Source organism: Protobothrops mucrosquamatus, unplaced genomic scaffold (assembly GCF_001527695.2).
Source record: "Protobothrops mucrosquamatus isolate PMUCROS unplaced genomic scaffold, P.Mucros_1.0 scaffold_196, whole genome shotgun sequence".
In the NCBI taxonomy this organism is placed as follows: domain Eukaryota; kingdom Metazoa; phylum Chordata; class Lepidosauria; order Squamata; family Viperidae; genus Protobothrops; species Protobothrops mucrosquamatus.
This window is the reverse complement of record NW_015386272.1, coordinates 33,218-48,825: the sequence shown is the minus strand read 5'-3', so window position 1 is coordinate 48,825 and position 15,608 is coordinate 33,218. Positions and strand designations below refer to the sequence as shown.

At 38.6% G+C, this 15,608-nt stretch overlaps 1 protein-coding gene across 1 annotated transcript; it reads left to right on the top strand.

The window, feature by feature from the left end:
- The first annotated feature begins 575 nt into the window (after positions 1-575).
- MKRN2 (makorin ring finger protein 2) lies at positions 576-12,157 on the top strand. The gene is made up of 8 exons (XM_015824863.1): positions 576-720; positions 2,066-2,194; positions 3,316-3,503; positions 5,141-5,448; positions 6,471-6,685; positions 7,571-7,681; positions 10,583-10,727; positions 11,513-12,157. The coding sequence occupies exons 1-8, from the start codon at positions 692-694 to the stop codon at positions 11,654-11,656; spliced, it is 1,269 nt and encodes a 422-aa protein (XP_015680349.1). The 5' UTR covers positions 576-691; the 3' UTR covers positions 11,657-12,157.
- Positions 12,158-15,608: the final 3,451 nt, after the last annotated feature.

Genomic DNA, 15,608 nt, shown 5'->3' with positions numbered 1-15,608 from the left:
TAGGCAACCTCGGCTCTTTTATGACTCATGGACTTCAACTCCCAGAATTCCTGAGTCAGCATAGCTGACTCAGGAATTCTGGGAGTTGAAGTCCATGAGTCATAAAAGAGCCGAGGTTGCCTACCCCTGTACTATACAAATATCCCAGAAGTAGCGAGTCCCGAAACCTATAACTTTAAACTGGGAGAAGGACACTCTGTCCGGCAATCTCGCTTCCGCCAGGCGGCCGCTCTCCCGCCTTCCGGATCTCTATGCCCTGCTCTTGAATGTACTGTATACTCGGGGAGCCGCGTTAGTCTATGGCAGCAAAAAAAAAACAAAAAAAACCAGAAGGCCGGCTGTCCTTTTCCCGACTGACAGTTTTATTACAACGCAGCTTTCCAATAATTTGTCCGTCTGGTCGATTTCTTTCCAATATTGAATGTATCATAAGCGGGCCTCCTGCTAAAAGATCTTACACCGCCCACCCACTCCGGTGTGAAGGAAAGCCTCTCTCTCCTGCTCTATGGTGGAGTGCTTCGTTCATAATTTCCGGCCGGAAACCAGTTCCTGTAGCAAAGGACCGGCTCTCTTGGTTGGGTTCCCAAACAGCTTTCCCTTCCTCTCCCCTCCCCGGCGCTACAGCGGAACCAAAAATGCGAGGAGCCGCGCAGGGAGGAGACACCGAAGCAGGAGCGGTGCCAGAGGAGACATGAGCAGCACGAAGGACATAACCTGCAGGTGAGAGAGGGAGCGGTTACCGCTTGAGATGAGCGCTCTCTGCCTTCCTCCCCACCCCGAAAAACGGACGGGCGCTTGGAGACGCTCCGCCCACGGGGAAGCGGGGGGGGGAGGGGGAGGACGGGACCGAGATGCCTCCCGCCTCTTTTCCCGCTCTTTTCGCCGACTAAGCCGCGAGAGGAAGGGAAAAGCCGGAGAGACGATGGTTTTCCTGTCCTTGTTCCACTAACTCGCCATCCCAACCTTTTCACGCGGCCCTCCAGTGGCCCTCTTTCATTTCCCGTGTGTGTGTGTGTGTTTGTGTGTGTGTTGTAGTCCTTGAAAATGCCTGTTACACATAGGGGAGCTTTTTCCAGAACAGGGAGGGTTATTGGTTTCCCCTTAAAAATCTAAACCTTTTCTTTTGGGCATAATAAATGTAAAGATGGAAAAACAACTCCAACACATCATTATACACATATTGACTGCAGCTCCTATAGCATATGCGCAATGTTGGAAGAGTGAAAATATTCCCACAAATGATACGATTGTGTATAAAATCTTGGACTGCGCAGAAATGAACAAACTTAACGTTAGAATTAAAAGACAAGGAGACGTCAGCATTTTATGAAATTTGGAATAAATGTTATCATTGGCTAGAACAGAGAAAGAAAAAAGACATAATTATTGATGTACATAAAATGTAAATAAGATGTAAAGAATATTTAAAATGTAAAGCACTGTTCTGTTAGAAGAAAAGATTTATGTTTATGTAGTTTTTGGTGTATGGTGTATAGTGAAAAATAAAATAAAAAATAAAATTAAAAAAAATCTAAACCTGATTTTCCCTAAATAATTCCTAAAGGACAATGTGTCTTAAGGCCAGGGCCTTTGTGCAATTGGCCCAGAAACATGGCTACAAGTCAAGCTCGGGTGGTTCTCTTAGTTCCATATCATAAGAGATTGAAGTTTGACACAGGGATGGAAGTAGGACGTTAATCCTGTGGACTTCTGATTTGTCCCAAAGTCTCTCCATATTGATAATCAGGGAAAGCTTTTTAGGATATAAACTACATGCATTCAGAATCTTAAAAATAGATTTCTTAAGTTCTTTTAAAAGTGCCAATAAAACAACATTCCTAGAGAAAACGGTGTAACCTTATTTGAGCCATGAGTGTGGAACCTATCTCTCATTTTAGGATATTTGTGTATTTCAATGTACAAATATTCCACATTCTGCTTTTCTGAACTTTCTGGAGAAAATCTTGGTAGATTTATTCGTGGACTTGACAAATACTGAAAGAAGAATTATATATTTGACATCTGTTGCTGTATGTGACTTTGCATATACGGTATATTATTGCAGGTATTTTATACAAGGAGTATGTCGTGAAGGAAATAGGTGTCTGTTTTCCCATGACTTGTCTACAAGCAAACGATCTACTATCTGCAAATTCTATCAAAAAGGACAGTGTGCTTATGGAACTCGCTGCAAGTATGAGTTATTGGTTTCCAAGAGAAAACCTGCAGTTAATTTATCATGTTAAAGACATTTAAGAAGCTGCTTATTGTTTGTGTACTTCTTGTACTTAACGCCAGTGCAATTTTCATAATTTCTTACTAGCACTGTTTGCTGAGACGATTGGGAGCTGAAGGAATCTGGAAAAGCCTCTTTTAGAAGAGGAACTTTAGAATTTTGATAACTGTTTTAAAAGAAACTGCACAGAGATGTGGTCCATAAATAGGTTTTATTTTTACCGAGATGACTTTCTAAAACCTGATCATATGCATATCTACTCGAAAATAAGTTAAATTCAGAAGGTCTTGCTCCCAAATAAGTAACGAAACATAGCAATCTCAAAGTATACTAATAATGCAATGTTCAGACCCCAACTATTACCGTAAAAGGAGGAAAGACTTTCTTGACTTTGTAGGGGTTTTTTTTTCGGTTTTTTTACTTGAACTCCAAAATCCAGTTCAGATATAAATTATATGCTAAACTACTGAGAAGTCAGAAATCCTGATCTATTATAAAATACCCAGAGATCCACTAATAGATTCTGATTTACTTTCTATATATCCACATCTTAAAGTCATAATCCTGCACCTGCTTGAATATTTATTTTATTAAGTTCATCAGATTGAATTAGCGTTGTTAAACTAGAAAATATGACAATAATCCGTATTGAATTTAATGAGTGTCTATGTCGGACTACTAAATATTAACCACAAATGAAGTTTATTTTTTAATCATTTGGAGTTCTAGTTATATATCAATATATTCTTTACAGTTAAGTTGTATTGAACTTTGAATTTCACAGGATAAGATTTTTACATTACATATAGTTTTATTATATTATAAAATCAATAACAGGCATTTAAATAACTAAAAGCCTGTTAATTCTTACTACTTTTGTCTTTCTCCTAGGATTAGAATAATTTAGGTTTCTGCATTGAGATGATCAGTTCTGTGAAACAAATCCATATTGCAAGTATTGCTGTCTTTGAAACCATTAAAAATTCCACAATAGCACAGTCTTATCTTTGTGTTCAGCAAGCTTGCTGAAATAAATCCCTGTACTATTTATACGTTATTGTTGTTTCTCATTTGTTAAGATATGATCATGTCAAACCTCTGGGGTCCTCTGCATCTGGGGGCGCAGTGGGTTCTAGACCCCTTTACATTTCTGCACCACCATTCCAAAGACTCAACTCTCCATCAGAGCAAAACCCAACTGTTACCAAAAGTAAAGTACATGAATCTGGAAAACGTGAAAAGAAAACCTTAGTACTCAGGGACAGAGGTGAGCAAGAATGGGTCTCTTTTTTTAATGGATTTGCTTTAGTTCTTTAAAGTGTAAAGTTTTTCAATCCGGTTCTACTCCTGGTTACATTACAGACATGTCCATATAATTTTGTAACAATAGAGAAGTTGCTTATTATTGCCTTCTGAGTTTTTTTATGTCTAATCTGCAATCCTGGTACGGTATTCATCCTCTCATGAAAGTACTAAACCTGCTTAGCTTTTTGAAGTCAACCATGGTCAGCCATCTATCTGGACTTGACTAGTTCTTTGTGGTCCTATTTTTTCAGTTGTTTTAAAGCAAATAGACCTATTTTTTCTATTTAAAAAACCCTATTGTACTATGAAAATTAACGGGTTGTATATGATAATCGATAATTTTCCTTTGTTGTTTACCAATATCCATTCCCTTGTATTTCATTTGCCAATAATGGCAAGTATGTTATAAAAAGTGCAGTTATTCAAGCCAAGGGTGGATACATCCAAAGTATTTGCTTCACCAGACATCTGAAAATACAAGGCACATCTTAATACTTGATTGCCATCTTTTGCTAGCTCCCTGTAGAACCAGGTCTTTGGATAGGTATGGCAATGCTCAGTATTCCGTCCATTGGAGGCATCGTTCATCATATTGGTAAAGAAACCTTTATGTAAGAAAGCTTCAAATAGTAACCTGACATGTCTCCTACCATTCATACCTACCTAAATCTTGAGGCGAAGCCATTTTCTTACTATTTCTGGCAAATGAGATCTGACAAGGAAGACCTTTTCGGTGTTGGCATCATAAATATAGAGTGGCCTTGTCTTAGAAGCTTGTCTGGCGCCAGATGAAAAAAATTTTTTTTTTAAATAACCTGCTATGGTGTCATAGACCCTGACTTTTGCTTTTGAATATTTTAAGACTTGCTTTTTGTGATTTGTATTGCAATCATTTTTAAAATTTATGTTTAATATCCAGAAGATTTTATGGGATAAATATAAAGAAATATCATTGGGATAAATATAAAGAAATATCATCGGGTCCCGTATTCTCTCAGTTGCTAGACCGACCAAGAAATAGATCCTGCATTAAATTGTGTAGTTAAGGGCAGACTTGATTCATAATGGGTGAAGTCAGAAAGTAGATTTAGCCCCAGTTCCCACTCCAGTAGTGGTATTATATTGCATTCCTTGATGTTCTTTTCCCTGATTGGATGGCTGCTACTTATAGAGGGAGAATAGTAAATGTTGTGCTTGGAGACTCATGTTGCAGCCAAAATATGCTCAAGCCTCACCTCTGAAGTCCTTGAAACAAGTTCTTTTATGTGCACCCCTCTGGTTGTCATTACTGGTATTTTGTTAATCTGCAACGATTTTCATGTAGTGTTGTAAACTGAGAGATTATGTTGCTGCTGCATGGTTTTTTTTAGGCAACTAATAGCCATAATTTTGTGGTTTTACAGTATGTCGCTGGAGATTATAGTAATTACTATGCTTTGAAGTTGAAAGCAGATTTACCAGGTTTGATGGAAGCACATCAGCTGTTATTAAAAGTCAAGCTTAGAAATACTTGCTAATTCCCCCTGCTTTGGAATAGGGATTTCATGAGAATCGTGGCCTGTTTTTAATGCAATCAAATATTTTTCTTCTTCTTCTAAGACTTGTGTGGAACCAATGAAGAAAGGACAAGGCCCGGGGCAGTAAGTGACTTGGCATGTTGCAGTATTCCAGCTGACACACCGGAAATAAAGCCCCATTCGTATTTAGATGCTATCCGCAGTGGGCTTGAAGATGATGCTGAACCTGGCAGCTCATATACATATGATGAACAGTTATGCCCCTACGCAGCAGCTGGCATGTGCCAGTTTGGGGACCGGTGCCTCTACCTCCATGGGCAAGTATGTGAAATCTGTGGGTTGCAAGTACTCCATCCCTTTGATCCAGAACAGAGGAAGGCACACGAGAAGGTAAACATGACCAGAAATAAAACTAATTTGGCTCTGTTATTTTCAAATCAAATTGTTATTTAACTGGCAAAAATATCAGGTTAACTAATAATACAGGATGTAAAATATAAAAATGACAAAGATTGAACAATTATATGTGCATGTAAAAATGAGGAACTGGTCCTCATCTGATTTACTAGCTCTTGCTATGTTAGTGGCCAATTCCTGATGGATTTTATGTACTGTTGCACAAAACATGATGACTACGTATGTTATGGGAGGGGGTAGGTATTAGCACAGGTTATAGGCTTGATCTGAAATCAGTACTGGGGAAAAAAGAGCACTTCAAATATCTTTTAAAAAGTATCACTGAAGCAAAGCATGCTTAGGAAACTCAACTTGCCCACAAGGGCATAATCATATTACATATTACATTAAAGTTAACACCTACAAATGTTAAAAATGATCCATTCCCGTTCAGCTTATGACCTATTGTGGCAAACATTGATAATCTGTTGTATTGGCTGCGTGTTGTGGAGCTTTCCTATACACATCGGCCTGGTTCATATGTCATGCTGTGATTTATGGCTTATTGTGTAAGAAATATGTGCTCATTTATTTAGGTTGATAATTTATAAAAGATAAAATTCTATTATCGCATAATTCTATTCAGTTCCTTTTAAAATCCAAATTGTCATCCTGTATCCGTATCATTTTTTTTTTTCTGTCTGGCACTTCAAATGCCAGTGTTATTTATGGTGGTGGATCATGTCCCATTTTTCAGTAAGAACAAAGTGACTGGTAGTTTTTAATAAGGTTATTTGGTATTATGCAATCCAATTTTATTAGTGACGGTTCTTATTAATAAAATTGAGATGCTAGCACATAAAGCCTTCAGTGGTATGCAGAGACGGCCTTTTCTCAGTTATAGTCCTGCATCTACTGTATTTATTCCAGAGTAAGCCTCATTGATTTTAATGAACTTGTGTTTTTACTGTGAGCATTATATTTGACCAGTCTTTGCCTTCTCTTTCCCAATCTAGATGTGCATGGCTAGCTTTGAACATGACATGGAGAAAGCTTTTGCCTTCCAGGCAAGCCAGGACAAGGTGTGCAGTATTTGCATGGAAGTGGTTTATGACAAGCCATCCGCCTCGGAAAGAAGATTTGGCATCCTTTCTAACTGCAACCACACCTACTGTTTGTCCTGTATCCGTCAGTGGAGGGGAGTCAAGCAGTTTGAGAATCCCATCATCAAGTAAGTGCCCACAGCCCGCCTGCTCTTCCAAAACTTAGTTTGTTAACTTGTTTCCTTTCAAACAGTTCAGTCCTTGCAGCTTACGGGAAATAAATGATAGAATAGCTGAGAGTTGACAAGGGGAAATAGTTTAACTTACAGTTCTATATTCACCAAAAGACACAAGTTGAACAAAAAAAATAACAAGGTGGATTTCTTAGTTGCAGATTATCTTGATTAATTTCAAACTGGCTTTAGAGTGGGCTTTGGGACTGTGATTTCCAATGAATTATCTTCCTTTGGGCATCAGGTTACAGACCAATGTTTGGTGCTGGTTGGTTTCTGCATCATTATTAATGCTATTAAGCACAATATATTTCTGCTGTTTGCCATAATTCTATTCATTTTTTCAGACAAATTTTAGTTGGGGTAATTATGATGTCCCTCCAAGTTCTAGTCTGTCTTCATTTTATTTCAATATTTATATGGAACTGAGGGAGTTCTCCAGCAGATTTTGAGTTGTATGGTGCTAATTATTTCTTAAGTTCTAGTCCTGCCACTTAAAAAAAAAAAATCTAAGGAGACCAACAAAAGGGTAAATATAGAACTTTCCAGGAAATGAAGTAGGTGCTCTTCAAATACTGTAAAGCTTACTTTTATTATAGAAAGTTAAGCCATAGGAATGAAAACCTAGATCAGAAAACACAAGTAGGAGGGGCTTTTCTTAATAAAGAGAATGCTTAGGTTTAATACAATTACATTGTAGATGTCTTAAAAATCATGACAAGTGCAAGGGTAATTTATTCAAAGAACCTTTGGGAGGGGTTGCTTTTTGTTCTATTTTTGAGTTAGTTAAAATAGCTTTTTCAACAAGCAATATACCAGCTTTTCTTTTTGCTACTCAAGGTCCTGTCCAGAATGCCGTGTGATATCAGAGTTTGTCATTCCCAGTGTGTACTGGGTGGAAGATCAGACAAAAAAGAACGAACTAATCGAAGCATTTAAGCAAGGGGTTGGGTAAGTATATATGTTCAAGCATTTAAGGCCATTTGTAGGACATTTTTGTTCAGTGCTGTGCAGCTTGAAACTGTTGCTTAATGAGTGTATGGTAAACAGGGACTTCTTGTAAAGAGGAGTCAGAATTCTGTACGACCATTTATTTTCAACCGAAGCACAGTTGTATGTTGCAAAATAGGACCAACTTATTGACCACCAAGAGTCAATCATTTCAATAAGCATGTACATCTCTAAATCACTCTGGATAATCCATGCTACACGCTCTTATTTTTTTTCTATGAAAAAAGAGTCTAAAAGAGCAGAGGGTTGTGTTTCTGAGCTTGGTAGTTTTCTTTCAGACATTTCATTACCCAAACTAGGTAAGATCATCAGTCCTAGTAAGGAGTGGGGTTTGCTCTTAGTTTATATCAGGGGTGTCAATCTGCCAGCCCATGGGCCGGACGTATCACACGGAAGCCGCACTCACCCCAATGCCGGCAATGGTAAAACAGTCCCGATACATTGCGTGATGTCATGTGACATCGCGAGTTTGATATGTCTGGTTTATATTCTAGCAGCCTGCCCTGTCAGTGTTGGTGGGAGTGGTCTTGGAAGTTCTTTGGTTGGGCTGTTTACTGTTAGCTTACTTGGCATTTCCTTGATTGGGATACCCAATCCTCATTTCAACCCTGAGCTACAAATATTATCCAAATCAAAGAATCCCCGAACAAAGAATCCCCAGTACCACTCCCACCAACACCGAGAGGCCAGGACAGGCCATTAGAATATAAATTGAGAGCAAACTCCATTCCTTACCAGCACTGATGATGTTACCTAACGTGAGTTTGTCAAAAACAGATCATGCCAGACAAATCTTATTGCATTCTTTGACCAAGTGACAAAATTAGTGGACCAGAGGAATGCTGTGGATATAATTTACTTGGACTTCAGTACGGCATTTGACAAAGTAGATCACAACCTACTACTCAATAAGATAGAAAAATGTGGGTTAGACAGCATCACCACCAGATGGATTCGTAGCTGGCTGACCAGCCGTACTCAGCATGTGGTCCTCAATGGAACTGCATCTACATGGAGGGAAGTGTGTAGTGGGTTTACCCAGGGCTCAGTTCTGGGCCCAGTGCTCTTCAACATCTTCATCAATGATTTGGACGAGGGGATAGATGGGAACTCATCAAATTTGCAGACAACATCAAGCTGGCAGGAATAGCCAACACTCCAGAAGACAGGCTTAAGATACAGGAGGATCTTGACAGACTTGAATATTGGGCGCTATCTAACAAAATGAAATTCAGTGGTGAAAAAAGTAATGTTCTACATTTAGGCAAGAAAAACCAAATGCACAGGTATAGTATAGGTGGTACCTTGCTCAATAGTAGTAACTGAGAGAGGGATCTCGGAGTCCTAGTGGACAATCACTTAAATATGAGCCAGCAGAGTGCTGCAGCTGCCAAAAATGCCAACACAGTGCTAGGCTGCATTAACAGGGATAGAATCAAATTCACATGAAGTATTAATACCACTTTACAATGCCTTGATAAGTCTACACTTGGAATACTGCATCCAGTTTTGGTCACCACGATGTAAAAAAGATGTTGAGACTCTAGAAAGAATGCAGAGAAGAGCAACAAAGATGATCAGGGGACTGGAGTCTAAAGCATATAAGGAAAGGCTGCTGGAATTGGGTATGTCTAGTCTAATGAAGAGAAGGACGAGGGGGGGACATGATAGCAGTGTTCCAATATCTCAGGGGCTACCACAAAGAAGAGGGAGTCAAGCTATGTTCCAAGGCGCCTGAAGGCAGGACAAGAAGCAACAGATGGAAACTAACCAAAGAGAGAAGCAACCTAGAACTAAAGAGAAACTTCCTGACAGTTAGAACAATTAACCAATGGAACAACCTGCCTCCAGAAGCGGTGAATGCGCCAACACTGGAAGTTTTTAAGAAGAGGCTGGATAGCCATTTGTTTGAAATGGTATAGGGTTTCCTGCCTAAGCAGGGGGTTGGACTAGATTATCTCCAAGGTCCCTTCAAACATTATTATTATAATCTTTTATTCATTAAACATGAACCTCAGTCAACTGAACATTCAAATTGGCTGGCGCTGAGGGTTGACACGGGTTGCTACCAGCATCTTAGGTGTCAACCAGGTACCTCCTTAAAATATAAGATGTTCCGAGTAGCGCAGTTTTTTGTAACATTTCTGGAGTTATTGCAGGAAGCTGCAGTTTCTTGATGTATTTTGCAAAGTTTTTGGACATAGTTCCCAGTGCCCCGATGATAATGGGTATCACTGTTATACGTTTCTATTATTATTATTATTATTATTATTATTATTATTATTAGGGCCTAGTGGCTTTTCCACATCTTTATTAACTCCGTGGTTGACTAAGAGGAGAGAATGTCTGTCATGGTTCGGATTACATAAAATTTGGTAGGATAATTAATACCGCTCAATAACATTCAAAATTAACTTTATAAATTGGAGAAATGGGCTAAAATAGAATAAAATGACTACAGAAAAAACAAGAAAGAGCTGGTACGTTTTATTTTGACAGTGGCAGTCAGAGAAATGGTTTTGTAACCCTGTACACTTACAGATTGTTCAGCAAGGGTTATTGCCAATATTAACTGAGAGAGAAAAGGAAAGGTGTTGGTGTTTATTCCAGCATATAAATACAGCCAAAGGTCTTAAATACCGAGTTGCTTTCCTTTATACTTTTGTCGTCACAATTCATATTTCAGAAATTGTCCCCAAAATATGCATCACACTTGCTTTCAAGATTAATCTTCTCTGTGCAAATTGGCTTCACTAAACTCCTTGAGTTTTTAATAATCAATTGAACGGTCAGTCTGTACACGAGTAGCCCTGATATACATTCTTCACCCTCTTATTCTAGGAGAAAAGCCTGCAAGTATTTTGAGCAGGGAAAGGGGACTTGCCCATTTGGGGGGAAATGTCTGTATCTCCATGCTTATCCAGACGGAAGACGGGCTGAGCCAGAGAAGCCACGAAAGCAACTCAGTTCAGAGGGGACAGTCCGGGTAAGAAGATACACAACTCTGTCTCCTGTCTTAGCTTCCCAAAACTGCCGAGGTCGCTAATAATCTCCTTCCTTCTACATTTAAACATTTTGAGGCAGCACATGCTATTTTGAAAAGAACTGAATAGTTGGGATAGGAGGAACACTATCTGTGATCCCCAAATAATAATCCCAGTTCCTACCTTTGACAAGCCACGTGTTTGTTGTTTCCCTTTTAGAAACAATTAACCTCAATAATTTTAAAACATGTGCATTTAAGAATACGTGGAGCTATTTGTCTAGCAATTGTAGTTCCAACAGCTTTGGAAATTATATACAGTAGTCCTCGCTTACTGACCACTTGTTCAGTGATCGTTCAGAGTTGTGACAGTGCTAAAGTGAAATAGTACTTACTACCAGTCTTCAAAGTCCCAGCTGTCACAGCAGTTCCCAGTCATAAGATTGCAATTTGGCTGCTTGGCAACCAGCTTGCACTTAACAATTGTGACATCCCAAGGTGGTGTGATCACTCTTGGCAAGCTTCCCTGCTGGTCTCTCACAAGCAAAGTCAGCGGGGAAGCTGCCAGAGAAGGTTGCAAGTCATTCTGGTGCCAGCCCCCCCCCCCCCAGCCTTTCTGCACACTTCACTGCACCCTCCTTCCTCAGCCTCCTTGTGCTTGCATCAATCCACAGTGAGGTGTTGGGATACTACCCTGGGTGTAAAAAAAAAAAGTTGTAGTTGTAAATCCAAACAATGCCTTAAATATATTAGTAAGAGATATGTGTAACCCATGCCTTCTGTTTTAGTTCCTCAACTCTGTTCGTCTGTGGGATTTTATCGAAGACCGAGAAAACAGAACGCCGCCCGTCGCTAATGATGATGTATCCGAGATTGGAGAGCTTTTTATGCATCTTTCTGGCACAGATGCTGAATCTGCTGCTCCTCCCTAGAATACCACAAGATCTCTCCCGTGTCTCTTTCATATTGATCCTTCTGTTTCTTCAGTAACTTTGTATCCACAATGTTAGAATTACTGTGCCATGGAGACTGAGGTCCTGGTGAAATTCTAGTATGAGTGTCACTGTAGAGCAAAAGTGTTGAAACATCATAAAATGAGTGCTTGGAATAAAAGTGATAGATGTAATCATGAAGAGAAGAACTTTTCTATTAGAAGGGAGCAATGTGTTTTTAGTTTAAAAGAACATTTACTCCCATTTTATTGAAAAAAACCTTGGTATTCTAAGATTTGAGGTAGATTCAAGTATTTGGAGGTTGTCTTTTAATATAATCATCATATCTTAATAAAAGAACAGAAAAATACATCTAATTATCCATGTCAAATATATCCGTGTGGTTTAAAACTATCAGACTCTGTTTTCAGGGTTGTTAGCAAAAAACAACAACAATCAAGTTATCTTAAGGGTTTGTAACACTGCCCATGGCCATTTTTTCTTTTAAAAATTAAGTGATCTTTTTTTAAAAAAAAATGGGCATGAGTATCGTTAATGTATTTCATAAGCAGCATGATTATTTAAACATTTGCTGCGCTAGCTATGCTACAGTTCTCCTGGCTTAAGTTGTACACATTTTTTTTTATTTTAATGCAACTAAAAGTAGCAACATTTAAGATTATTTGTAGGAATGAGATATCTAAGAATGAAAGTACGGTCAAAATAATCCATGTTAGTTATATGATTTTCTTGGAAGCAATAACCAAGATTCTACTTATACGTATAAGTAGAGAATTCCTTGTTAGCTCCAAGTAGGAGGGGTGTGGCCTTTCAGAAATAATTGTTTTAGTTTCAATATGCCTAAGTTCAAATATTGAACTAAAATCTGTTAAATCCATATATGAGTATTATTTTTTTTCTTTCCATTTAATTGTGTACAATTCTTGGAGACTGGACAGTTTTCTTGGTAAGGTTTTTCAGTAATGGTTTGCTATTGCCTCCTTCCTAGAGCTGAGAGAAAGTGACCGGCCCAAGATCACTCAGCTGATTTTATGCCTAAGACGGGACTAAAACTGATGAGATCCTGCTTTCTAGCCTAACCACTACACCAGACTGGCTCTCATGGCCATAATAGGCATTGCTAAAATGCTGGTGCTCCGTCACATGATATAATTTAACTTTTTTAAAAAGTAGCACTGTCTGAACAATGCCTGAAAAGTAGGAGGACCATGCTGCGTTTCAGATTTGGAGGCAAAAAGATGCTTTAGAGCAGCGTGTTTGCTCATGGAGCCCCTTTCTGCAGCTCTTTAAAGCAGCTTTGTCTTTTTCTGAATGCTGTGCATTTTTGCCTTCACATCCAAAGTATTGCAAAAATCTTCAGTTGTTTTAAGATGTTCTCTTATGCCAGTCGCATTAGTGGAAGCTAGTAATGTAGTAGTAGTAATGTAGTAGTAGTGTACAGCCTTCAAAACAGTCTTAACTGATACCATACTATATAGGAGGATAGCAGGTAATGGGAAACCATGACTCATGTCAGTCCAACTAGTGGGTGCATGTACTAATTTGCAAGCAGAGAACTTTCTGAGTTTTGAATCTATTCTTGCATGGAAATTGCAGTCCCTGTCAGAATGAACGACTCATTTGGTATCCTGCCTGATATTAACTGAACTTTAATATATCTTTAAAAACAATGTCCTATATTCCTGGTAACTGCAGGAAACGTGTACTTTCTTGGCAGGCATTACCAAGTCTATTTGTTATTGTTATTGTTTTCTCAGAAAAAGAAATCCCTCACTTTAATATACAGCCCTAGAATTCCCAGGTAGTCTCCCATCAAAGTATTCATCATGATTGACCCTGCTTAAATTCTGAGATTGGCTGAAGTTGCTGAGGCGACGATTAACCTTTTAGGCCTGTGGTGGCGAACCTATGGCACGCGTGCCACAGGTGACACGCAGAGCCCTCTCTGTGGGCATGTGTGCCATCGGCCCAGTCCTAGGCCTTCAGTCCCATCCATGAGCAACCTGCATCAATACCCACGCAGGATAAGTTTGCTGTGCCCGCCCCCACCTCCCCCAAGCATTTTTTTACTAATTTGCCTTTCAGCTGCATTCTGTTTCTCTGTTCGCTTCTCAGCCTTCGCTGTGTGTTTGTAGGACTATCGGTAAAAAAAAAAAAAAAAGTTCCACCAGACTTTCTAATTTCTCGCGAGATCTAGATCAGGGGTGTCAAACTGCCAGCCCGGAGCTGGTTGCATCATATGGAGGCCACACCCACCTCAGCTCCGGCAATGCAAAAAAAGTTGCGACAGGTTACATGACGTGGCAAGTTTTGACACCCGTGTTCTAGATCCTCACAAATGGGATTGTGTAGAATAGTGGGAAAGTAAGCAGGGAAATAGATTAATCATATAGGTTTCTTTGTGGTGTGTGTACCACCATATAAAGAAGCAGAGTATCCTGTCTGGCTTGCTTATCTAATATAGGAGCAGGCAGTCTATACTACCAGGAGCATGTTAGGAGTTTTGAGAGTATATAATGGCGTGTGTTTATATTTACAAGAATCTATAAATGCGCAAAGATGTGATGAATGTACACCATGTGGTCAGCACCTGCTCTAGTAGACCTTTTAAAAATGCATTTAATTCAGTCAGCTGGTTTGGCGTTTATGTATCAGGTGAGAAGAAACAAATATGGTCATAGTCTATTCTCCAACAGCATAGTTCCAAAATAGCATCATTTGCTGTACCTGAACCAGATAATTCAGTTTCATACAAAAGTCCTAAGTGGCATCTTTCATAATTAGCCTCATTAAAACTCGGTATCTAGAACTCAGCTATTGGTAGGGGTCTAGAAGTTGTAGACAAATATCCAAGCAGACTGAATAATTAACTTGCTTCTTTGTCAGTGGTTAGTAGTGTCACTTTCTGACCCAGACTAAGCTTATTTGAAGACTATATTGGCTATTGCTGTAATTTATTACTAGATAGTTTATTAAATATTGTTCCGGGTTTGTGGTCCTTCAAATGCTACTGAACATGTGCAGCTTTCTTACCACAGATTTAGAATTTGAAATGTTATTGAAGAATTGCAAAAAAGGGTGTAAAAATACAGCCCAGGAATGATTTGCCAGCAAACCTTTTGCAGAATAAGCAGAACCAATATCTTCAGCCTCATTTTTGTTCTGTGTTTTGGCAAGATTTGTAAAAAGCACACTTTAAACCTCATGAGGACTTAAGGCATCTGTTTGAATTCACCCCTCCCTTTAAATTCACCCAAACCTAAAAAAAAGTAGGTCCTGGTCATACCTATATGCCATCTAAAACCTGAGCCAAAGGTTATTTATACCTGTATAAATAAATAGTGTATCGTTCTTCAGAATATCTACAAGATAGAGAACCTTGATTATAGTTAGCCATAGTTACATTCCTTTTCAAGAACTCCCAGCATCCACAGTTGATCAAAAGGAATTATCTATGCTATATGTATGAAAAATTACATTGTTCTGTGTATACACTGACTGATAATCGCTCCAAAGATTATTTTACTTTATTGACAAATTAAGCAAAATGGAAGACCATGCAACAAACTTAATTAATTTGAAGAAGAAATTAACTTTTCCATTTACATTTAAATAGCTAAGTTATTAGTAAGTAATTCTATTTAAATAGATCATAGGTTTGAGTTCAGGTTACTTTTCTAACATAGAAAGTAGTAGTGTTCTTTTGACTGATGTGTGTTTCACTTCTCCTTAAGAGCTTCAGAGGGCAATAATTTTAATTTAAACTTGAACCAATAAAAATTCAAGGAAGATAAAACGAGTTCTCTTAAGTCTCCTTTTGCTAACTTTGCAAGTTCTTAAATTAGATCTTCAGTTTTCAAACTGCAACTGATAGCATGATTACTACAAAGCACAGTTTTGAAATGGAAATGTTTAGTTTTTACTTCTATAT

Excerpts from the sequence above, each read along its gene's own strand:
- MKRN2 (XM_015824863.1), top strand. The coding sequence starts at position 692 with ATGAGCAGCACGAAGGACATAACCTGCAG. Across the intron at positions 721-2,065 it reads ACGAAGGACATAACCTGCAG|GTATTTTATACAAGGAGTAT; the intron begins GTGAGAGAGGGA and ends ATATTATTGCAG. Across the intron at positions 2,195-3,315 it reads GCTTATGGAACTCGCTGCAA|ATATGATCATGTCAAACCTC; the intron begins GTATGAGTTATT and ends TCATTTGTTAAG.